At 34.9% G+C, this 24,838-nt stretch overlaps 2 protein-coding genes across 2 annotated transcripts in view; both read right to left on the reverse strand.

Moving 5' to 3' along the window:
• Positions 1-6,857: 6,857 nt before the first annotated feature.
• LOC149053328 (uncharacterized) lies at positions 6,858-21,353 on the reverse strand. The gene is made up of 8 exons (XM_089190518.1): positions 16,553-21,353; positions 14,809-15,142; positions 14,550-14,699; positions 14,245-14,367; positions 13,312-13,431; positions 11,653-11,772; positions 10,856-10,975; positions 6,858-8,982 (listed from the first exon to the last, which is right to left on the reverse strand). The coding sequence occupies exons 2-8, from the start codon at positions 15,119-15,121 to the stop codon at positions 8,618-8,620; spliced, it is 1,311 nt and encodes a 436-aa protein (XP_089046644.1). The 5' UTR covers positions 15,122-15,142; positions 16,553-21,353; the 3' UTR covers positions 6,858-8,617.
• A 2,889-nt stretch (positions 21,354-24,242) lies between these two features.
• Positions 24,243-24,838, reverse strand: part of LOC149053329 (pancreatic secretory granule membrane major glycoprotein GP2-like) — a 7,524-nt gene continuing 6,928 nt past the window's right edge. Inside the window, exon 3 of the mRNA XM_089182787.1 lies at positions 24,243-24,838. This exon is cut by the window's right edge and continues 1,649 nt beyond it. The gene's annotated coding sequence lies outside the window, so the exon portion shown is untranslated.

Consider the following 24,838-nt stretch of genomic DNA (forward strand, 5'->3'; position numbering starts at 1 on the left):
CGGAGCATCCTTGCAGCTACTGTATTAAAAAAAATGTCCCTATGGAAATATCATTGTTTTTTTATGTTCTATGTGATAGATTTTGGTCATGTTTTGAAACTGAGAGATTTCGTAAAACGCTAATTCGCCGCCACAAATGACTGAAAACAAAAGTGCTGTGAAACAGCACTTCTAATCAGCGGGAAAAGAAAACGGTGCACCAAATAGGCCTTCCGCGGTGACTTTAAGTCAGATCATAAACTGGTATATCGATGAATTCTCTCTTGCGTAAAATTAGAGAAAGAAAAGTGATCCAGAACTTTGCGCCGCAAAGGAAGTCGTAGAAAGTTGTAGAAAGTCGATAAAAAGAAATGTCATTTCAACTTCTTCATTCTCTGGTCAATATTTCAAAATTTATAGGTTTTCTTTCACCTGCGAAGAACATTGTTGCTTTATTCACATCGATTATGCTGCATTGCAAACGTGAAATTCGAGATTTGATACAGAGTATTTCCAATACGAATGAACATTTCCTTTTTGGACAGATTCTTTGAAAAAAGTGATGTAAAGCTCATGTTTTAAATCCGTCGCTTTTAAAAAACCCTTACTTTGTTTGTTGGAGAATTGGAAATATTAAGTCAAATTTAACATCGTACCCGTCAGCAGAAAAAGGAAAAGCAAATCCTATACTAGGACTGTGAAACTCAAAACTAATCGCTTTAAGGTAAAGCATCTCATATCGCATCCAATTCGTTCGGATAATTTATTTTCCTTTTGATTTTCTCGAATTGAAGAAGTTGTATGTTCCAAATAGTTTAATATAGTTTTTCATTCTTGGAGTGTTCACTGGTGTTAAAGAAAACTGGCTTAAAAGAATGCTGTCATTGGAATTTGTTGTCATATAATTACAGCTGAAGTCCTAGTAGTCAATAGAATGACTGTTAATGATTAATTTCTTGTTCCTGTCTGGTCCTTGAGAATATATCACACCGCTTTTTTCAGTCTTGAAACGGTTTAGAGTTTATTCATAAACATCGCAACTTTTCGTAGCAGTCTGAGTGTCTCGAGTGTTACTTTGGGTAAATAGAAACATATTTTACTCTCTTAAACTTGCTACTGGCCGTAAATATAAAGAAGACCCTGTAATGATGAAAGGAATCGCACGCACCCTAAGAGGTAAATTAAGAATAAGGAATAACAGGCTTTTGTTCCTTACAGGCACGCTGTTATTACGCAATAAAGAGGTAATTATCAGCTTAAATAAACTATTTATTTTACACACATCGAACCTCTATACAGGTTTCTACTTTTATTTAATTCAGTTACACTTTATTTTCGTATCATCATTATGTTGTAAATTATTTTGTGGACACAAGTCATCAAGCGTAAGTAAATTCATTGACTTAAACAAAAAGGAAAGTTCGATCCATTGAATAAACACATTTAAACTTCATGGGAGAAAATGTGTCCTAGAACCTTAAAATAGGAATGAAGAGAACTCCTGCATGTCTTTAAGTGAATTCCGTGTTATACAAGTTTGAAAAGAAAAAAAAGAAATGCTTGCTTTTGGATATCATTTAAAATCGAAGAAGGAAGAGTTAAAAACTATTTAATTTAAGAAGCATGGTGTTATTAATATTTTTATAGTTCAACTGTGTTTGCAGCCACAGTAGACAATTTCAGTCATGTTATTGAAAGACATCTCATTCCTGCTTAGTTCTCGAGATTAATTGTAATCGATTTCTTGTCGTGGTGGCTTGAAATACATTTTAAAACGTCATAACACACAGCAAGAATCTTGCTGTTATAACTGGCAATAATTCTAAAAACAAAGAAAACTCTTCTTTTTTCATAACAATGATAGCTGGAATCGATCTCACCCTGAAGGAATAATGAAAAAATTAACACGAAGCAAGAAAGGATATTCTCTCTTGCACGAAATTTTCTCTATGACTCCTCGTCTTCAGCAGCTTTAGAAGACTCGATTATCATTTCTTATGGGTTGTTAAGCTAAGACATGTCGAACTTCTAGAGTTTTACTCAGGTTTTTATAATGATAGGAAGGATCGGCTACAAAGTGAAATGACAATTGCAAAAAGACTAAGATGATTAAAAATCAATGTTTCAAAGTTTTCCTTAACATCCTATAATTCTAGCAGCTTGCCAAAAAGCGGTGAAACTTGAACTTAGCAAGAAACATGACTATGCATTGATGTAGATGCTCGTAAAAAGTTCAGCATAATATGCTAATATATTAGAGTATAGGATTTTACTTTGCGTCAAACCCCACATAAAACACCCCATAATCGGTTACCATCCAGTACTTTGCCGCTAGTTTACGAAATGCAGAGGCCTAGGCCGAGAATTACATAACTAATAAAGATTTTGGTCTATTTACAAAGCATTTCACAGGTTAGAATATTGATGCAGTGAGTTCATTATTAATATCATCATTTTTTGTTTGGATGATAATAGCACACGATTACCACAGAGTTTATAGAGAGAAATTTAAATTAATTTTTAAAAGACTCCTTGGTCAATATTTGTCGTTTTGCAGCTATTGGTTCTGTCACAACAGTCATTCTAAAGAATGTTACTAATAAATAACTCCTTGTTCCTATCTAGTGCTCGAGATTTAAAATACACCGTTTATTTCAGTCTCAAAAGCGTAGAATTTTTACAGTAAATATTGTAGCTCTACTGCAGCGGGATGAGTCAGGCTTGTAATTTTGGCTTAACAAGTACTTTGGCTCTTTAAAATTGTCAGCAGCTGCAATAATTAAAAAAATGAAACGAAAAGTATAGGGGACCATGATACTCACTTTCAGTAGGTTGTTTAGTATACAATAATTATACTTCTAACTCATGGCGTGATGCTCGGTTGGGGTCTTTGGGTATTTAGATCTCTAGTGTACTCTCCACGTAAGTACGAGGTATCTTCATATCACAAAAAGGGATATAACATTGTTTTCCTATTCCGCAGGTATTACGTGCATATGTCGCAGGTCAAGAAATTTCTAAGAAGTTGACGAATTTGTGGAATAAAAGAACCCTTCTAGGCTTTTTCAGCTAATTCTGCTGTCCAAGAACTTCAAAAAAATTAGTGACAAAAGATTAAGAAAATCGTTAAAAACATTGTTTTGCGAAATGGTGAAAAAATTGGCATAACCTCAAAAATTTTATGAGTGAAAAAACAATATTGATGCACCAAATTAAATAGCAGGACTTGCCTCTCTTTGGGCTAAGATCGTAACGAGCTACCCTTTTAATATAAAAGGCAAACTTGACCAATTTTTTTGTCTTTTTTTTTCTGTAAAATTTTTCAATCCCCGATAGCTGTGTGCGATTACATACCAAAAACATGTATTTTCATTCGGATGAATTAATTCTTGAGTACAGCATATACAAACGTCTCTGGGTTTCAAATATTTTTTTCTTCTTACCAAAAAAATAGTTTGTTTATCATAAAAATATTCTGTCATCTCATGGTGCGGAGCAAAAAAAGATGTTTTAGACAGAACCTCGTTTGAAAATTATCTGCCGTTTCAGATAATTGTTGTGTTTCTAGCTTAAATATGGTCTCTTATTTTTGGTAATGGTAACAGATTAGACAAAAAGAAAAAATCGTGGCTGAAAGATGGATTTTATTTTAAAATTGAGGTTCTAAAGCGAGGCGTATATCTGGCGAAAACAAACCAGAGCTAAGTGAGACCAAGGTGAAGTATTTTCATCACAAAGAAACACTAGACAACAAGCATCTCAAGGGGATTATATTTTGCTTAATCTGAAAATAGCAACCGAGCATTGCAAACACTGATAATTAACGAGGCCAAGCAAGACGCTTTTTTTTCTTTTTTTTTTTCAATGAAGTACCAGTGATAAATGTGAATCAAGTTGTTACATTTATTGTGATATTATTTAACAAATTTACTAAAGTGATGTACAATATCGCGTAAATTGTTACGTACAGAACGACCTAACTTTACTAAAGGACCAAAATCGACCAATCACGACCGACCTACGCAACTAAGTCCTACAGCCAATAGCATCACGGTAATTCTGACCAATCACTTATACAAACCGGACTTAGACCATTCGACTAACAACAACTTTTCACTTGACTCTCATGATGACTTCCGCTCGGGTTGTCGAAACGTCAGTCATCACTGTACAAAAACAGTCCTTCAGTAGGACTGCACTCACCCGGACGATCAAACTACACTATTACAAAGTCAACACAATTGCAAAGGCTTAGACGAGCTTTATCCCCACGCTCTACACGTCTTAAAGCGAATCCCCGCACAATTGGCACATTTTTTTTGGTCATTTTATTGGCTTCATAGCACAAAAAACTTCAAAATCTCGGAGAAAAGAAAGACTTTTGGACACTCAACCATCAACATTCCTAAACTAAATACACAGACCTTCCATGGATGACGATGCAAGGTGATGTTTACGAATCGTCCGTGTACATACGGTATACGAAATGGAGTGCTCATGGAAACATCGAAGTCTTTTAAAAGATGATATTTGAGTGAATGACACAGGCATACTCGGAGAAAAAGAACTCAGAGTGCTCGCAATAGGAGTCTAACCTATCACCTTGTGATTAGTACCTCGGATGTTCTACCAACTCGTGGCAGGCTAAGCCGTTAGGCTATGTGCGTGGTGACAAATTTCATGTACACTGCTAGGATATGAATGTCAAATGCGATGCTTTCGCGCAATGATTAAACTAAATTGACAAATTGAAGAATTCTCTCATGTGCAACATTAAAAAAATAAAGTGTTCTAAAACCTTGCGTCACACAGGAAGTCATAGAAAGTTGAAGAAAGTCCATAAAAAAACAAAGACAAGTTAAACGTTTCTTATTCCCTGCCCAAGATTTCAAATGTAAAAGTTTTCTGTTTCGAGCAGCAACACCTTACGTCTACTATGCTGCATTGCAAACTTAAAATTGGACATTTGATAAAGACAGTTTTCATATTTAATTAACATATCCTGTTTGAACAAGTTACTTGAAATAAGTGGTAGAAAGCCCACGTCGTGAATCCTTCGACTAGAAAGATCCTTTCTCTTTTAGTTAGAGAAATTAGATATATCATAGTAATTGCAACATCTTATCCCATTACATAGCTGCGAGAACTGCATAAAAAGAATATGGGTCTGAAGTTTCAGTGACGTCGGGAGAGAGGATCATCTCATCGCAGTTATTCGCAAAAAAATGTTTTTCTTCTATCTTCAGAAAGGAATGAGTATTACACTATGTCCAAATGATTTTAATAAAGTGTCTCATTATCAGATTTTTAACGTGCTAGCGTCAAAAAAAAAAAACTGGCTTACCTTTTTTTTTAGCATGTAACGCGCTTCCTCCAGAGTTTTAAGCGAGGATAAAAAGCCCTCTAAAAACGATGCTCTCTTTGGCACTTATAACGGTAGTTACTGTCACAATAGTCAATATCTATATATCATGCTCTTAATAATTCATTTCTTGTTCCTGTTTGTCGTTGATCAACCCTCTAAAAGCGATGCGTCATCGGCGCTTGTTTCTCGTTTAATTTCTGGTTCCTGTTTGTCGTTGAGAATAATAATGCGCTGTGTTTTTGTCCTTAAAATTTAGAATCTGTTAAAAAATGTACGTTGCAACTTTTCGAAGTTGTATGAGTTTCTAAAGTGTAACTTAGGGTAAAATAAAACAGGGGGTTTTCTTAGAATTTTTATCAGCTTTAAGACAAAAAAAAACGTTAGAGGAACCTTTATATGATGAAATAAAACGCACGTATATACCTCACACGCACCTCACACTGTTTTCCTTTCACAACTCATGGGCGTCCTGCTTTCTTGAAATATGAATGAAAGAACCCCCGAACGTGTTTAATTATATTCCTTTTTTTTTTTTTTTCATTTTGGAACGTAATAATAAATGCCTGTTTGCGACATCATCCAAAATCAAGAGCGGCTTTGTATATCATGACAACTTTGGAAAACTTTGATTTAAAAGCGATCGCGGTTTTGAAAAGAAAAAAAAATGACATAAGTACTGTAGTTTCATTCATTTTCCTTTTCTCTTTCGTTCCTATAGATTTTACAATCCACCACGGCTGTATGCGTTTGATGTACTATTTCAAAAGCGAGCGTGAGGGTTTCATCAGGGTTTCCAAGCACGAAAAAAAACCGGATGAAACCTGATGCACAATTTTTAAAAATATTTTCTGAATCTTTTTTCCAGACACAGTAGAATGTTGGCTTCAAAACAGCAATTATTTAGGCAGAAAACACGGAAATTTCTCCTATGTAATGAAAGCAAAATGTTTCATTATTCACAGAAAGACACCCCGTGGATGCAAATCACAACCGACTAAGAACATCTGTGCGGCTTAAAGATAATTAGGTCCTCAAGATTCCACTTCTCAAAGCAGACAAGAAATACGATCGGTCAAGCAATTTGAACTTTATTCTCTTAATATTTATTTCCAAAATTATTTCTTTTTGACTTTTTTGACTCGGTTATTAAAAAGTGAGAGAAAAGTTTTCTCGAATCATTTATCCAAAGTGAACCTTATGATTCCGCTCTTGCCGCAACTTACATGAGCGCTATCGATAGCTTTTTTCAGATGTATATGTTAATCTTAAAGACCACTAACTTCATTTACCAGCGGCATGTAAATGTGATATTTTTTCAGGGCAATTTATATAAAACAATGCAAAAGGTATCCACTATTATTTTCAGGTCCTAAGGATATCAATGATTTCTCCCATTTTTTTTTTATGAAGAACTCCCCCCCCTCCCCCCCTTGTCCGTTGCGGGTATCAAATTTATGTTCATCCCCTTATCACCAATAAAGGCATGAACTACAAGAGATGTCTTTTTGCAAGGTTTTTTTTTATTACTATTAACTTCATAATCATTCAAACATTACTTGTGAAAACTACTCGCAATTAATGAAGAAAAATGTTTAATATTAAGTTAAGAATTACCTTATTTTCCTTTTTCTGTTCCTTACATTAAAATCTTTTTCAATAACTTTCTCCATTTGTTACTGAATCGTTGCGATGTAAAGTTAAACCCAGTTTTGATTTATGGCTCTGTTTTTACTTCACTGGGTTCTGGTTTCATGCATTTGCCCGAACATTTCCTTGTTGTTGTTGTTATAATTCCCTGGTTATTGACATTAACTCCACTAAAAAATGGTGAAAGCTACTCTTTCGTGATTGCTATCAAGCGAATTTGAAAAGTCTTTCACACAACCTTTCATTAGATGAGTGGTATCGAGAACCTTCTCCGACCCATAGACCACACTGCCCTTAACATTTATTGTCGTGTTCGTGTTATGAAATTCAGCTGAAAATAATCCGTGTAAGATAAATGTATTTACAAAGCGATACACATTTTTTGTTAAATAATGAGATAATATACACGATGCCCTTATATTTACACCACTCAAGAAGCTGAGCCACAAAGTGACCTATCTCATATCACTTTGCTTGGAAAAGTCCACCGACGATTTTTTTTTATATTTTGATACGTTGTCAAGAAACTCGCCTTGCTTTGCCCCATTTGCTTTGTGTTCAGGTCTCTTCTTGTTAAGTAGAGACAAATGAACATGAAATGATTGGAAGACTACTCCTAGCTAGACTATTGAAATATCAGGCAGTAGCCTTTGGGGGTTGTGGTGGGATGGGTTTCTTTTCTGCGCTTATTATTTTTCATAGAATTCTTTGAACATGTTTGCACTATAAAAAAGGAAAACTTCACCGTGAGAAACTCTGATTTTGATTTCACATTCAACATTCCTGTAAAATATTTTTGGTGATGTACTTAAACGGTGCACTCGCCCTACGGGTTCATGCAGTTTGGTCAGTCGTTGAAAATTTTCTTGTTCTGTTTTATCCCAAATTGCACTGGAAACGCGTGATTACCTAAATAAAATTATTTTAACAAATTTCGTCTGGAATGAATGAAGTGCCCGTTCGCTTAGTTAAATAAGCTGTATAGGAACACTTTGAAGTCATTGCGCGAAGATCTTTAACTTGGATTCAAAATAAGCGTGAGGTGTAAGCGATCCATTAATTTCAAATTAATGCATTTAACACACGGTTACGCAGGCTAAACCATTGAATTTTGCTGACTGTGTCTGAAAATTGGTTCAACGTTTCAAAATACTGAGTCACTATTATTATGTCAACTTTTTGTAATTTCAAAGGACATCGGATTTTGACTGTCATAACTTTTTTTCTACGCCTATAACGAGAGATAGCGCCTGTTTGTATTCCACTGACCTACGCTAAAATAATCATGGTTTATAATTACAGCAATTGAAGGATGAAAAAAACTAAAAAAACAAAAACATAAAAGGCTCGAAAACCATAAGCTTGAGAGTTTGTGCCTTGCAGATTTTACTTGAAGATTACTTTAAAGATTCTTCGGGCAATTTTCTCTTCAATGACAAAGGCTATCCGATGAGAATTATCATTCTAATGAAATAAATACTTGTTTGCCACTAAAGTTAAAATCTGCTGATAATGTTGACGATAGAGAAGAAAAGTTGAATACGTGGCATGTCAAAACCTTGTACACATGTACCTACGGAGCGATTTATGAGTCCCCTTACTACGCGAAGTATATTTGCTTTACATTCAGTCTGTACTACAGAAGCGTGACTCACAATGAGATGGGTGTTTAAGTTTGTAGATGAAGTTGGATCCACAGTTTTTTATAACAATATTTGTTGAGAATTTGCAACCATTAGAGCGATCACTAAAGCAGACCGTCCGGAGAACGTCACCATCTTCCACTGTAGGATGAGCACCATCCAACCAGCCTGGCCAGTCTGTACCACAACTGAATGCTTGCACACGCGTTGTTGGCATTTTTGTTCCTGCAGGTCCCACGAAACGATACCATCCCTCAGGGAGTAGTTTGTCACACGGCTCGAAACCACTTACGTAACTAATCTTTCTACTGGCTTCACTCAGGTTTTTATAATGATAGCAAGGATCGGCTACAAAGCGAAATAATTGCAACAGGACTTAGTTTATGAACATGAATGGTTCAAGATCTTTTCTAACGTCTTATAATTCTAGCAGCTTGTCAATCAGTGGTGAAACTTGTACTTAAGAAGACAAGTGACTTTACATTAATTAAGGGGCCAAGTAGTACACGTCAAATCCCGGTGTAGCGTAATTGCTCTTTCTATCGGCTTACTCAGGTTTTGATGATAATAACATAGGTCGGCTATTAAAATAAATAAACATTAAAAAATGTTGCAGTACCAATGATAACATTTTTGTTGCTGTTGACATTTTTCAAGTCAATCAGTTAGATAACAACCAGATAGAACTTGTGTGTTACAAGAACAAATATGCATTAAATAAATTTTAAAGAGGATTTCGCGTTGGACAATGATGATGTACAAAAGAACTAAAATGAAATGATAGTATTGATCGATCATCAATCGCCCATCAAAGCCTGTAGTTGTTTGTACCTCAACTGGATGATAACACATGCGTTTAAGACAATTTTGATCCTCACCTCCCACACAACGATACCAGCTCAGAGGTATTTGGTAATAACACAATTATCTCTCAAGACTGTGTAATAACTCTCTGCCTATAAGCATCATCCAATTAATTTATGATTATAACGCAAATTGGCTTGCAAAAGTCAAATGAGTTTGATTGATCATAACTGTTATTATAGGGGAATCTTTTAAGGTCAGAGATTCTTAAAGGTTTTTAAGTTCCACGGAGTATCATTTCTGCATTATGTAAAAGTTCGTGTAAAGTTTTAAAACGTAATCAAAAGTTATAAATATTGAAGCGATCCTCGCAGTTTTGAATACTATCAAACTAGCAGTAACAGCCCACATATATGATTTTCATATGTTTACATTCATGTATTCACCACTTTGATGGTTTATTTGTAACCAACAGATCCCAGTTAGCCTGTTAGCTCAGTTGGTAGAGCGTTGCACCCTTACCGTAAAGGTCATGGGTTGAAATCCTGTACGGACCTGAATTTTTTCAGGCCTTATTTTCACTACTAGTTCAGTGGTATTCATAACTGCGAGGATCGCCTCTTTATTCGTTTCTTCAACTTATACATGACTATTTATAGTCATGTAAAATCAAAAGTTGTTTCGTTTTTGTGTATAAGGGAGCGTAAATTTATGCCTCCTCGATGTGAATTTCGGATGAAAGTCAGCTCTAAGCCAATTTACTGCTACGTTTAACGTGGGAAACAAAATATAAATTTCATCGCCTTCATGAAAAACCAAACTATCCTTTACATGCAAAACCATCTCCAATAAACTTAAGTTTGCAAGAACAGTTTTATGAGCCCTGGGTATTAGTGCAAGATGCATTTGGATGGCATCCGTTCATTTTGACGGCATGAGCCTTGCTGCATTCGTCAACGTCTGAGAGAAAACAACATAAACTTCAATTTTCCGTGGGTTACCGGTGCAATCAACAATAGGTTTTAGTGTCTTGACTATTTTAATAAAACTTGATGATAACAAAATTGAAACTTCTCCTCTAAAATATATCTTAAGCGTCGACGAAAACGCCATGTAAAATCACTTACATCTCCATCTTGTACACAAAGCCAAACGAGCGATTTCATTCTCATGCTTTTGTCAATTATTGACATATAGTTAATTTAAAAGCAGAATATCAATGCATCAGTCACCATAATTGTTGATTCAAAAGTCAGGAACTTTATTTAAGAGGCCCTTAACATGAGAAATGGCTGCTTGAATTAAAACGAGGTATGAGTGATCAATTATCGAATTTTCTTGCAACGCGAGCGGCTGAATGGTGAGGCGCTGTAGCCGAACGTATCTTAAAATATTGTAGCAAAGAAATTAAATTCACCTGTACAGTTTTGTCCATTTCCAGTATATCCAGCATGACATTGACACACATGTGATCCAAGGGTGTTCATGCATCTAGCATTCACGTGACAGGAATGATTTCCTTTACACTCGTCAATATCTGAGAAACCGTAAATGGATTTTGCACTTTAATTTTGTCACCTAACGATTTTTAATTACTTTGACCATTACAAATAATAAGAAAAAAACTTTCCTTTTTTTCTCTCTAACGAACTAGATTTTTGAAACGTGCAACCTAGATATTATATTCTCTTCTCCAATTTTTTTTTTTTTACATCTCCGAATATGATGGCTCTGAAACAAACCGGATGTACATCATGGCAACTCCGAGCATAAACATGTATGGGTAATGCTGCTTAAAAAACAAAACTTAGCAATAGTAGAACAAAAGTTCCTGCTGAAATTGCTTTATTTAATGATATGGATCCACAGGTATAGCGTGCAAGTTATTACTAGTCTGTTATTCACCTACTCGATTGAAGATACCTTAAATGTACCTACAGTGTTTTTAGGCGAAGAAGAATTAAATATTGTAATTCGGCATGTCTTTAACTACTTTAAGGCTTTGAGGCTAAAACAGTGATATTGAAGATCCAGATGAACTCAGCAGGATCCGAATTTTAGCTCCTTCTTTTTCAGACAATGCATCAAAGGCAGACTTAGGGCACAACCAGTATCGTTTATATATGACAAACTAATAATATGGCCACCTCAGCAGGTTCAGGTTATATTCGAGCAGGAATATTCTTAATATTATTACAAAGAGATTAAATTCACCTGTGCAGCTTTGACCATTTCCATGAAATCCAGGGTGGCATTCACAAAGATAGGATCCGTTGGTGTTCGTGCAGGTAGCATTCACGTGACAAGAGTGATTTCCTTTACATTCGTCAATATCTGAGAAACCACATGTATATTTACACTTCATTATGTTTGTCACTTTAAAAATGAGCGGACTCTCAGTCGAGTGTTTACTTTGATAATCATACATAATAAAACAGTTTTTCTCTTTTTTGTGTTCTACGAATTAGATATTTGAAACGTATATTTTATCACGAATATTTCAGTTTATCAAACTATCGGCTCTGAAACAACTGACTTGTTCCTGCTGCTCCCACAAAACGTACCATCGACGCAGCACCGCAGTTCTTGTAGAACCTTTATTTATCGCTCTTTCTCTCAGTTTCCTGGCAATAGAATCCATGCTGGATTTTGTGAGAACGAGCTGGAGACGATTGATCTACTTTTTTTTCGAATGGTTTCCCAACATCTGAAGACGTTTAATTACTACGCTGGTAAACCGATAGAAAGTGCGGTGTGTTACTTTCATTACACATATAAACTTCAATTTTCCACAGGTTTACCGGTGCAATCAACGATTGTTTACTGACCAATCAGGGCGCTCGTAGTATCTTGACTATTTTATAAAACCTGATGATAATAATTTTCAAATTTTTCACTCAAATATATCTTGAGTGTCAATGAGAACGTAGCGCCTTGGAAAATCATTTACATATCCATCCTGTACAGTGTTCAGAGCCAAACGAGCGATTTTATTTTCATGCTCCTGTCAGTCATTGTGATAATGTTAATTTTAAAGCAGAACAACGCATCAGTCACCAATATTGTTCATTTAAAAGTCAGGGACATTAACTAAGAGGTTCTTAACATGAAGAATGGCTGCCTCAATCAAAACCAGTAATGAGTAATTAATTACCTAATTGTCTTGCAACGCGGCTAAATGGTGCGGCGCTGTAGCCGGAAAGCATACAGGACTATTGAAAATATTGTAGCAAAGAAATTAAATTCACCTGTGCAGTTTTGTCCATTTCCAGTATATCCAGCATGACATTGACATACATGTGATTCAAGGGTGTTCATGCATGTAGCATTCACGTGACAAGAGTGATTTCCTTTACACTCGTTGATATCTGTAAAATCGTAAACATGACGAGCACAACGTAAGAAACCCTAGTCTTGTTGTCTTGTGGTTCCAGACGCAAGTGCTTCACACAACCACTCACCAGATTTTTTTCTCGGTTCCCCCAAGTTCAAATCTGTTGTTCTGTCCTGTAAGCCTATCTATCAAGTCTCCCTTTACCAGTGGAGATTTTTTACCTTACACTGAATGTTTACTTAACCTCCTAACTCCCTTTAAAGACCAAGAAAGAAATTCTCCTTACCAAATCATTACAATATCAAACAGACAAGTGACGAGAATAAGGAAAAATATCAGCTTGGGGATTATCAATTGATTCAATACCAAATTCTTAGAACTGACATCATAAGAATTGTGTGGCAGACAGTAAGGAGAATTACTAATGAGATCTTAGGAGTGAAAGGGTCAATACAAGGTATGCTGGTAAAACAAGTCTCGCAAATATGATAGTGTTTTTTTTCTGATGGAAATGTTTTCAAAAGAGATGCATCAAGTACCTGTGCAGTCGCTTCCATTTCCAGTATATCCGGGGTGACAAGTACAAACATACGATCCTTTGGTGTTCATGCATGTAGCATTCGCGTGACAAGAGTGATTTCCTTTACACTCGTTAATATCTGTAAAACGATAAACATAAAAAAGAATAAATTTTAAATTATGCAATTGAGAAGAAGTTGCCAAGCATAACCTTAGAAACCTTGGTCTTGTTTTCTCGGGTCCTAGACGCAAGCGCTTCACTTTAGCGCTCACTAGAATTTTTCTTGGTTCCCCGCGAGTTTAAATCCGTTGTTCTGTCCTGTAAGCCCATCCATCAAGTCTCCCTTTGTCAGTTGAGATTTTTTACCACTGAATGTCAATTTAATACAATTGTGTCATTATCAACATTGTCTTCAGGCCTACACTCATCTCTTTTTTATAAAAGGTATGCTGGCAAAACAAGTCTTGCAACGATGATAGTGCTTTTCGTTCTAATGGAAATGGTTACAAAAGAAACGGATCAAATACATGTGCAGTTGCGTCCATTTCCAGTAAATCCGGGGTGACAAGTACAAACGTACAATCCTTTGGCGTTTGTGCAGATAGCATTCACGTGACAAGAATGATTTCCTTTACACTCGTCAATATCTGAAAATCATCGATACCTTTTTGCACCTTATCGTTTTTATAACTTATAGTCGTTTATTTCCTTTGATCATCACAAATTATAAAACAAATGTTTCTCTTTTAGGGCTACATGAATTAGATATTGCGAAATTATATTTCAGCACAAATAGTTTAATTTATCAACCTGACTGCTCTGAAACAAGCCAGGTGTAAACCATGGTTACTCTGTGCCTAAACATGCATGGGTAACGCTACTGAAAACCGTGAGAATATTTACAAAAATGGGTTTTATTGGAAAATATTAATAAGGTCATCTTCAAATTTACCTGAACATGAGTGTCCATCGCCGGTGTATCCCACTTTACATATGCATTTGTAAGAACTATACGTGTTGGTACAGTTTGCATTTACATCGCAGTTACTGATGTTATATTTACATTCATCTATATCTGGAATGTGGAAAGAGAAGCATTAGCTAAGTTAGAGCAACTTGAGAGAGACATCCACGCTAGAACGGATCCAAACCAAATATTAAGATCATCATATCAATAATAATATAATTTATAATAATTCCATGTTACTGATAACTCGTAACAAAATAAAATAACTCATACAAAATTATAACACTTACCTTCGTGAACCATATCACAGTGAATCAGTTTTGCCTTTCCTTTACAAGTTGGATCAAGCCAATACTTGCCGCTTATGATGTGTTTACCTTCACTTGCCTTTATTTCGTGACAAGACAGCGCCGGTAATTCAGGGATAGAGCCTAAGGGAGCTGAAGTAAAAATATGTTTTACGTTTACTTCCTTTTCTTAGTTCTTCCTGGATGAAGAAGATTTATAGAAATAGAAATCACATAGATGGAAATAGCTTTGATTTCTCACTTCTGCCGTTCAATCGCCGGATGTAAAACCACGCGGGTGCTGAAAAGAAATTCTCTGGTCTCGCCTCCTTGGTGCGGTTATTTAGTTCACATATTTGGTTTTTTCTATGGTAGTTATAGCTTTGGCATGTAATGTCTTGTCCACATTTGACATCACAAAGATGAGGAGCCGCCACTGACCACCTTTTGAAAACAGAACGCTTGAGAGCCATTCCTCGTATATTTACTTCGGTCCTACATTGATCATTAGCTGTGAGAAACTCCATGGCAGATGCGAAAATGACGAATCTTAAATGGCAGAACAGCCACCACATCCTTTTTTCCTTGTGCTGAATCTGAAAATATTGAGGATAAGACGCAACTGGTAAATGTTGAATTCCCGCCAAGTTACATCTTACTTTGAAAACTATCTATCTATCTATCAGATGAATAATAATAATACATGTCATGGATTAATTAATGGCCCGCCCGAAAATTCGCGAGAACGCTCCATAGTAGCAGACAGGAGTAAACAAGATTCCATTATTCGAAAACGACATAAAAACTTGAGTGCGGAGATAAAGCTATAATTCGCATTTAAGTTCAGGATCAGGCCAAGTAAATTTAGCCAAATTTACTTGTCCGGAAATGCAAACAAACTTACGAAATTCCAGAAAAATTTTAATCACTTACTACTCAACTTGTCACTAACAATTCAGCGTCAGTGAGGTTCATTTAAATTAATGACGCTGCAATTGTGACAGGTTTTTTTTTGTCATCTAACTTGTTAAGTTCTTTTTATCCTTATGTTGCTTAATTTTATGATGTAGGTTGCTCCCAAATTATACCACTAAAGAATTTCTCGCGTTTCTTCCAACCCATTCGTCACCTCAAGTGCACGTACAGTTGTTTTAAAATGAGGGACATGACTAAAAGCTATTCATGATCATTTTATACTAATAGAGACTCGCCATCATTTTTTCTGGGTTGCTTGTTTTTTTTTGTTTTGGTCTGTTTTTTATTTTTACGCTTACTCTTTTAAACATCTTTTAGGTTTCTTATCTTAATATCACTGTGCTTGCAATTTTTCGTCAGCTGCACAAAACAATGACGCACAACTTTTGCGCTAAAGATTCAGTTTTAACGAAATGATTTGACCCCTTTTCCATGTCAGTTTATGCGAGAAGATGTGAAGTCGAACTTATGCATTGTGAATCCATCGATTGAAATGAGGCTTTTTTAACTAAAAAAGGCCAGTTGAACGGCGGCAAACCTTTGGTCTCGATTTTATTTTTAACTCTTTACATGATTTCTGTACCATTTACACGAATATCTAAGTTGTTCTTTAGAGGTAAAAAATTGTCTTGTCAATAATTTATTTTTACATTTTTAGTTTCTTTTTTCCTTACGGTTCCATTCGAGAAAGCAAATATAATAAAGTTGGAATCTTATTTATGAACGCAATATATGTTTTCTTTCCCTGTTGGATGTAGTCTCATTCCTTTATAAGTTTAATGTTTACACGACTTTCTAATTTGTTCTTCAGCGGTGAAAAATTGTCTTGTCGTAGGGTGTGTTAGTAAAAGATGAGTGTTTGCTCCTTTGAAGTCCTCAAAAAAATATTTTGCTTCATATGTTTGAGCTCAGACGCATGGAATTTTTTTTATATGTGAAAATACACGGAAGAGCACGCTCGATTATACTGTTGTATTAGCCTAGAAACAACATTTTTTCTCATCGTAATAAAAACAGAGAATTTTACTTACCCTGAAAAGGAATAACGTATGAATAACACGCAATAATTCCTTAGAGCTCCTGCACTCCCCAAAGTCAGGGTGACTTGATTATCAGCTCTCAGAAACTTTCAAGCCTGAAAGATATATATTGCACCTCTGCTCAAAAACGAATGCCCTCAAACATTTCAGACTGATGTGTTGACACACTTAACAAAAGTCCCTATGGTTCCATGACCAAAAATTTCGAATTTTAAATATTGATGCCCTAAGGACATTTGTTTTTAATCAGTTTATAGAATGGAAATTACCCGAACCTCCTCATGAGGTCTCTATTATAGGAAAGACGCTCTGTGGACGCAAATTACAACCGACTGAGAACAGCTGTGCGGCTTGAAGATAATTAAGTCCTGAAGATTCCATTTCTCAAAGCAGAAAAGAAGTACTATCGGTCAAGAAATTTGAACTTTATTATCTAACTATTTATTCCCAAAAAATATATTTTGACTGAACTTAGTTATCAACAATTGAGCGAAAAGAAGTATTGAGTCATTATCCAAAGTGAATCTCATGATTCCGTTCTTGCCGAAACCTATTTGAAAGCTATCAATTGGTTTTTTTTAACGTAGGTGCTAGTCTTAAAGACTACTCCAACCCTCTGAACATACATAATAAAGCAATTTCTCACATCAAATTTAGCGCAATTCTTTTTAAATTTGATCTCTTCGAAGGCACCGCAAAACCTTAAAACCTCTGAGTAAATAGGAATTCGACCATCATCGTGTTAAAACAAATACGCAGGTCTTCCCAAGGTGATATTTTTTAGGGAGCATGCTTGAAGCTCTTGTATTGAAAAAAATTTCCCTATGGATTTATTGTAGTTTTTTAATGTTCTATGTGATAAATTTTGGCCATATTTTGTAACTGTCAGATTTTTGGAAAGCGATATCTTCACTGCCACATCGAATTCGTTTGGACGATTTTTTCTTTTATTCTTTTCTCAAAAGGAAGAATTTGTATATTCCAAATAGATTAAATAAAGTTTTTCATTCTTGGAGTGTTAACTAAAAACTGGCTTACCTGTTAAGGTGCAACATCTTTCCTGTAAGAAATTAAAAACATTTCTAAAAGGATGCTGTCATAAGCATTTGTTGTCTTATATTTTTTTAATTGCAGTTACAGCAGTCAATAGAAAAACTTTTATCAATAACTCAATTCTTACACCTGTCTGGTCCATGAGAATACATGTCTTTTTTTTTTCTTTTTTTTTTCTTCTCAAAAGGAAGAATTTGTATATTCCAAATAGTTTAAATACAGTTTTTCATTCTTTGAGTGTTAACTAAAAACTGGCTTACCTGTTCAGGTGCAACACCTTTCCAGTAAGAAATTAAAAACATTTCTAAAAGGATGCTGTCATAAGCATTTGTTGTCTTATATTTCTTTAATTGCAGTCAAAGCAGCCAATAGAAAAACTTTTATCAATAACTCATTTCTTACTCCTGTCTGGTCCATGAGAATACATGTCTGTTTTTTTTTCTTTTTTTTTTCTTCTCAAAAGGAAGAATTTTTATATTCCAAATAGTTTAAATAAAGTTTTTCATTCTTGGAGTATTTACTAAAAACTGGCTTACCTGTTTAGGTGCAACAGCTTTCCTGTAGGAAATTAAAAACATTTCTAAAAGGATGCTGTCATAAGCATTTGTTGTCTTACATTTTTTAATTGCAGTCACAGCAGTCAATAGAAAAACTTTTATCAATAACTCATTTCTTACTCCTGTCTGGTCCATGAGAATACATGTCTTTTTTTTTTCTTCTCAAAAGGAAGAATTTGTATATTCCAAATAGTTTAAATAAAGTTTTTCATTCTTGGAGTGTTAACTAAAAACTGGCTTACCTGTTAAGGTGCAACATCTTTCCTGCAAGAAATTTAAAACATTTCTAAAAGGATGCTGTCATAAGCATTTGTTGTCTCATATTTCTTTAATTGCAGTCACAGCAGTCAATAGAAAAACTTTTATCAATAACTCATTTCTTACTCCTGTCTGGTCCATGAGAATATATGTCTGTTTTTTTTTCGGGCTTGGAACGGTTTAGAATTTATTTGCAAATATCAGAACGTTTCGTAGCAGTATAAGTGTATCGAGTGTTACCTTTGGTGGATAGAAACATATTTTGTTTTCTTAAACTTGCCATCCGCCGTTAGAGAATGTAAATTACCAATTAAGAAAAGGACTCCGTTAGGTCCTGAAAGGTAGAATAAGAATAAGGAATAACACGCTTCTGTTTCTTACAGGCACGCGGTTTTTATGCAACAAATAAGTAATTATGAGCTCAAATAAACGATTTAATTCATACACATCGAACCTCTACACTTTTATTTAATTCAGTTATGCTTTATTTCCGTATCATCATTATGTTATAAACTATTTCGTGGACACGAGTCATCAAGTGTAAACAATTTCATAAACTTAAACAAAAAGGGACGTGTGAATGAAAACGTTAAAATTTAACGGGAGAAAAGGCGTCCTGTATTGTTGAAATATGAATAAAGAGAGAACACCTGCACGTCTTTAAGTGAATTCCGTGTTACATAAGTTTGAAAAGAACAAAGAAATGCTTGTTTTTTCGGCATCATTCAAAATCGAAGAAAAAGGAGTTTAAAACTATTCAATTTAAAAAGCATGGTGTTTTCAATATTTTTATATTTAAACTGTATTTGTAGACACAGTAGACAATTCCAGTTGCATTTCTGCGAAGTTCTCGCGATTAATTATACTTGATTTCTTATCGTGATGGCTTGAAATATATTTTCAAATATCATAACACACAGCAAGAATCTTGCGGTTGTAACCAGCAATAATTCTCTAAAACAAAGAAAACCCTTCATTTTTTCACAACAAAGATAGCTGGAATCGACCTCACCCCAAAGGAATAATAAAAAAATTAATACGAAGCAAGAAAGGATGTTATCTCTTGCACGCAATTTTCTTTGTAACTCCTTGCCCTCAGCAACGTCACAAGAATCGATTATCATTTCTTATGGGCTATTAAGCTAAGACATGTCGAACTTCTGCTCAAAGCAGATGCTCATAAATAGTTCAGTATAATATGCTGACATATCATAGTATGGTACTTTGCAACTTGTTTACGAAATGCAGAGGCCGAGGCTGAGACTTACATAACTTATACAGAGTTTGTTCTATTTGATATTTGCAAAGCTTTGAAAAACATTGCACAGTTAAAATTTTGATGCAGTGAGTTCATTATAAATTACGTCATTTTTTTTGATCGGGTGAAAATAGTACACGATTACTACAGAGTTATAAATAGGAGTTTACACTACTGTTAAAAAGACTCCTTAGTCAATATTTGTCGGTATGGGTTCTGTCACAACCACAGATTTCTTTTAGAGTTTGTCTTGATCCATTGTTGTTTTGAGTTGCAATATTTTGGCGATACAAAACATATCGATCGTGACCGTTCGATTTATGGGAGAGAATATTCATCTAATAGCAAGTTGACAGGAAAAAAGGTTAAAACAAGACTCCGTTTTTTCCTTACCTTAATATTACCGCGCTCGCAATTTTCTTTTAGCTGTATAAAACAATAACGTAGAACTTTTGCGCTGAAGATTCGTTTTGAACAAAATGATTTGATTCATCTTCCATATTAATTTAAGAGAGAGGATATGAGGTTGAACTTACATTATGAATCATCGATTGAAATGAGGCTTTTTAATTGAAAAAGTTCAGTTTAATTAGAGCAAAGCATTGGTATTGATTATATTTATAACGTTATGCACGGCAGAACTCTTTATATGATTTCTGTACCGTTTAATCGAATCTCAAAGTTGTTATTTGATGGTAAAAAATTGTCTATTCAGTAATTTGTTTAGATGTAATTTGTTTCTAATTTTTTAGCTTCTGTTTCGCTATTCAGTTCCATTCGAGAAAGCAAAGATAATAAGGTTAGAATCTTATTCATAAAAGCAAAATATTTTTCTTTTCCTGAAAAATTTAGTCGCATTCCTTTACCAGTTTAGAGTTGCTTTGCGAAAAAGGACTGAAAAGCATTTGAAATGATTATTTTATCAATATTTGTCATTTACCAGCTACGTGTATGTGTGGCAAAAGATGGGTGCTCGCTCCTTTGAAGTCCTTAATAAATATTTTGCACCTGGATATGTTCAGGCTCAACGCTTTGAATTTTTTTTTTTAATGTATCAGTACACAGAGAAAGCACGTTCGATTTGAACTTTGTATTTGCACAGAGTAAAATATATATTTTTTCATATTAGTAATAAGAGAGAACTTTACTCACCCTGAAAAGGAAAGACGAATGATAAACACAAAATTATTTCTTAGAGCCCCCGCACTCTTCAACGTCAGGGAGACAGACAGATCAGCTCTCAGAAACTTTTAAGCCTAAAAGATATATATTTCATCTCATGTTCAAAAACGAGTGCCCTCAGATATTTCAGAATGATGTGTTGACATACTTAAGAAAAGCCCTCCAGAATCTATATACGCACTTCGCGTCAAATTGTTGCCAAGTAGCTTCGTTTCTCAATGCTCAGCCCTTGTGCATTGAAACTTGAGTCCGAGATAAAAACACCTGTGTGACTTGAAAATAATTAATTCCTGAAGATTCCACTTCTCAAAGCAGAAAAGAAGTACGATTGGTCAAGGAATTTGAAATTTATTCTCTTACTATTTATTCCCCAAAAAACATTTTTTGACTCAGTTATCAACAGTTGAGAGAAAAGTTGTTTCGAATCATTTATCCAAAATGAACCTCATAATTCCGTTCTAGCCGAAACTTATATGAACGCTATCAATTGTTTGTTTTAATTGTTTAGATAGTCTTAGAGAGACTACTTCAGCCCTCTATACATAGAGAATAAAGTAAGTTCCCGCACGACAGTTGCTACAATTTTTTTTTTCCGTTTAATCTTTTCTAAGGCACCGCAAAGAACCCCAAACAGTCGAGGGAAAGTAGAAACAAAGAAGAATTCGACCACCATCGTGTTAAAACAAATACACAGGCCTTCTATGGATGGCATTCATAGGTGATATTTGGAAACTAAATCCTAAAAGGTAGCCGTAGTTAGTTTGCCGTCAACTACTTACCAAAAGCTATTTTGGGATTTAAGTCAAACTTAAGAGCTGATAAATATAAGAAATGCGGTCCTCAACAACCTGATTGCTACCGAGTTAAAAATACTGTCTTTCACCAGGGCATTATAACTATGATTACGATACCAACCGTTTGTTTTAAGTCAATGTATAATAATTAACATCAAAAAAAGAACTCCATCGTTTCTGTTTTGGCTCCTCGCAAGTATTGAATTCAACAATATTCGGGCCGGAAGTTAAAGTATTATAGTCGTTCTGTTTGCAATGTTTGCCAACCAATGGCTAAGATACTTGTTTCATTAATTTTAGATGAAAACTAATCGGTTTAAACTATTAGTTTTTAGGCACGAAATAAGGTTTGGTTAATTTAAACTACAAACATACGAAAGCTACTTACAAATCAGTTCTTAGGAGTATTTTCATAACATATCCCTCTCATTTTTTCATAATCCATTGCCTAACTAAAGAAACCCATTCGCAAAATAAGGAAAACATAATTAAACTTCATGAACGTCAAATTGTCCGTTCCAAGCAAAGCAAATATTGATGATGTGGGATGCAGTTAATTTGTTCATAGTAAACAAGATTCCATTACTCGAGAACAACGTATAAACTTGAGTGCAGAGATGAAGCTACAATTAGAATTTAAGTTCAGGATCAGGCCAAGTAAATTGCAGAAATATTCTACGGAAATGCAAACAAAATCACGAAATTCCAGAAAAAATTGAATAATTTATTACTCTGCATGACACTAACAATTGGGCGACTGTGAAGTTCATTTAAGTTAATGACGCTGCAAATGTGACAAGTTCTCTTTTGTCATCTAACGTGTTCAAGTTCTTTTTATCCTTACCTTACTTAACTTATGATGTATGTTGCTCCCAAATTATACCATTGAAGAATTTCTAGCGTGTCTTCCAACCCCTTCGTCACCACAATATGATAAGGTATCGTATAGATTGTTTGAAAATGAGAGACTTGACAGGTCCTAACAGCTATTAATGACCATCATTTGAATATAAAACTTTTATACTAATAGAGGCTCGCTCTTTCTGGGTTGCTTGTTTTTTGTTTTTTGTTTTTGTTTTTTTACGCCGCGTTGCTCACTCATTTTAACATCGTTTAAATATGACATGCGATTGAACAATAGAAGAGAACTTTTGAAAAATTTTTTATTTGAGATGACTAAATTGAGTTAGAACTGTGTGATCCTAATATCCTCTAGTCCTAAGAAATCTTTCAACTGAATTTGAATTTTAGACCATGAACAGGTGGTCTAAATTCTGAAATTTCAAACCTCTCAGTCAAACGTTGGCGCTTTTCCATGGACGAGCTTTTCTTTGCAATATTCACATTCTTGTTTTGTTTCTACTGCTAAGAACTACAGAAATTCGAAAAAAAAAATTAATAAAAGAATTGTGAAAATATTTGGAAAAAAGCCTCTGAGACATGGTGTTTTCCTCAGTCAGGAGACTCGAAATTTGAAGCGTACTCATTTAGCGTCACTCTCAGGGTCCTGTTCACAGTTCGAGATGCTATCGGATGTTAATTCAATTGATGCCCGATAGTCTTTCCATATTCGTCCTAGTGTGCTGAATAATTCCAAACGAATAGATAATGTTATGTTTGTGTTACGTTATTTTTGAGATTATGTTAGGGAAAGTTTTGCTGGTTTGGGCAAGGTTACCTAATTGCAATAGTCACTTTTTTCACTCATTAACATTTGTGGAGATGTCAGGTGTCTTGATTTCAGCCTAGAGCAAAGTCACTCTCATTTCACCAATAAGGCTCAAAGTAAAGCTTAAGACAAGCTCTGGGCGTAGAATGCCCATTCATCGCTATGATAACAATACTGTAACATGTAAAATAAAAGGTGTGCAGTATAAAAAGTTCTCGGTATTTTAAGGTATCCAAAAAAAATCCATATATTTGACTGGACAGAACTTGGCGGTGCTCCATCTGATGTGTTAGTGTAAGTTTTGCGGTTTTCGGTTTTTTTTTTTTCGAATTTCGGAAATCCAGCCAAGGAGCGCTGTAGAAGATATCCAGAAACTGCAATCTCTGTGAATACGTTAATTGCTGGTTTTACTGTATTTTTTCGTTTGATTGTTGTTTTTTTTTAGAGTAACGCCAGCATGTACACTCACGATCGTGGTGTACGTTATTCACTTCCTTCGGGAACAGATGATATTGATGGGAAAACAACGCAATCCAGCAATGGAAGACGATGGGCAAAATTTCAGCACGTGTTTTATTAGGAGGCTTTATCCAGCAACAGTTCCGACTGATTCCATTTATGGAAAAAAGTTTGTTAATAAGGTGCAAAGTTGACCGCCCAGTGCGTTTACATATTTTATTAGTAACTCTTCATTCACCAACGTCATCTGAAGATGAGTTTTTCTCAGAGCATTTTATGTACAGCAATGCAAGAGGTATCCATTACTATTCTTATCCCCTACAGATAATAATAGTTTATCCCTTTGTTCTTTTATGGAGAACATTCTCCCCCTCCCTCCCCCCCCCCCTGTGGGTGGTAAATTAATTTATATTCCCATAGCACTAACAAAGGCAGAAACTGCAAGAGATACTTTTTTTGCAAGGTTTTTTTTTCATTACTATTTACTTAATAATAATTGACAATTAAATTCTTACATTATTTGTGAAAATTTCTTGCAATTTAAACAAGAAAGATGTACAATATTTAGTTAATTGCGACAGTTCTAAAAAAAGTGTATCTTACTTTCCTTTTTCTGTTCCTTACGTTACGATATTTATTAATAACTTTCTCCATTTGTTACTGAATCGTTGTGATGTAAAGTTACCACCAGTTTTGATTGATTGCTCTGTTTTTACTTCATTGGGTTCTTTTTTCATGCATTTGCCCGAACATTTCTTTGTTGTTGTCATTTTCCCTGGTTACTGATATTAAGTCCACTAAAAAAATGGAGAAAGCTACTCTTTGGTATCGAGAACCTTCTCTGGCCCGTGGACTACACTGCCCTAAAAATGTTCGTGTAAGTTAAATGTATTTACAAAGAGATACACAGTTTTTGTTAAATGATTAGATGACATACGCGATGCCCTTCTATTTGTACCACTCAAGAAAATGAGTCACAAAGTGAACCAGTTCATATCACTTTCCTAAGAAAAGAGCACAAACGATTTTCGGATAGTTTGATAGTTT

Source organism: Pocillopora damicornis, chromosome 1 (genome assembly GCF_964200805.1).
Source record: "Pocillopora damicornis chromosome 1, jaPocDami1.2, whole genome shotgun sequence".
Taxonomy (NCBI): Eukaryota; Metazoa; Cnidaria; class Anthozoa; order Scleractinia; family Pocilloporidae; genus Pocillopora; species Pocillopora damicornis.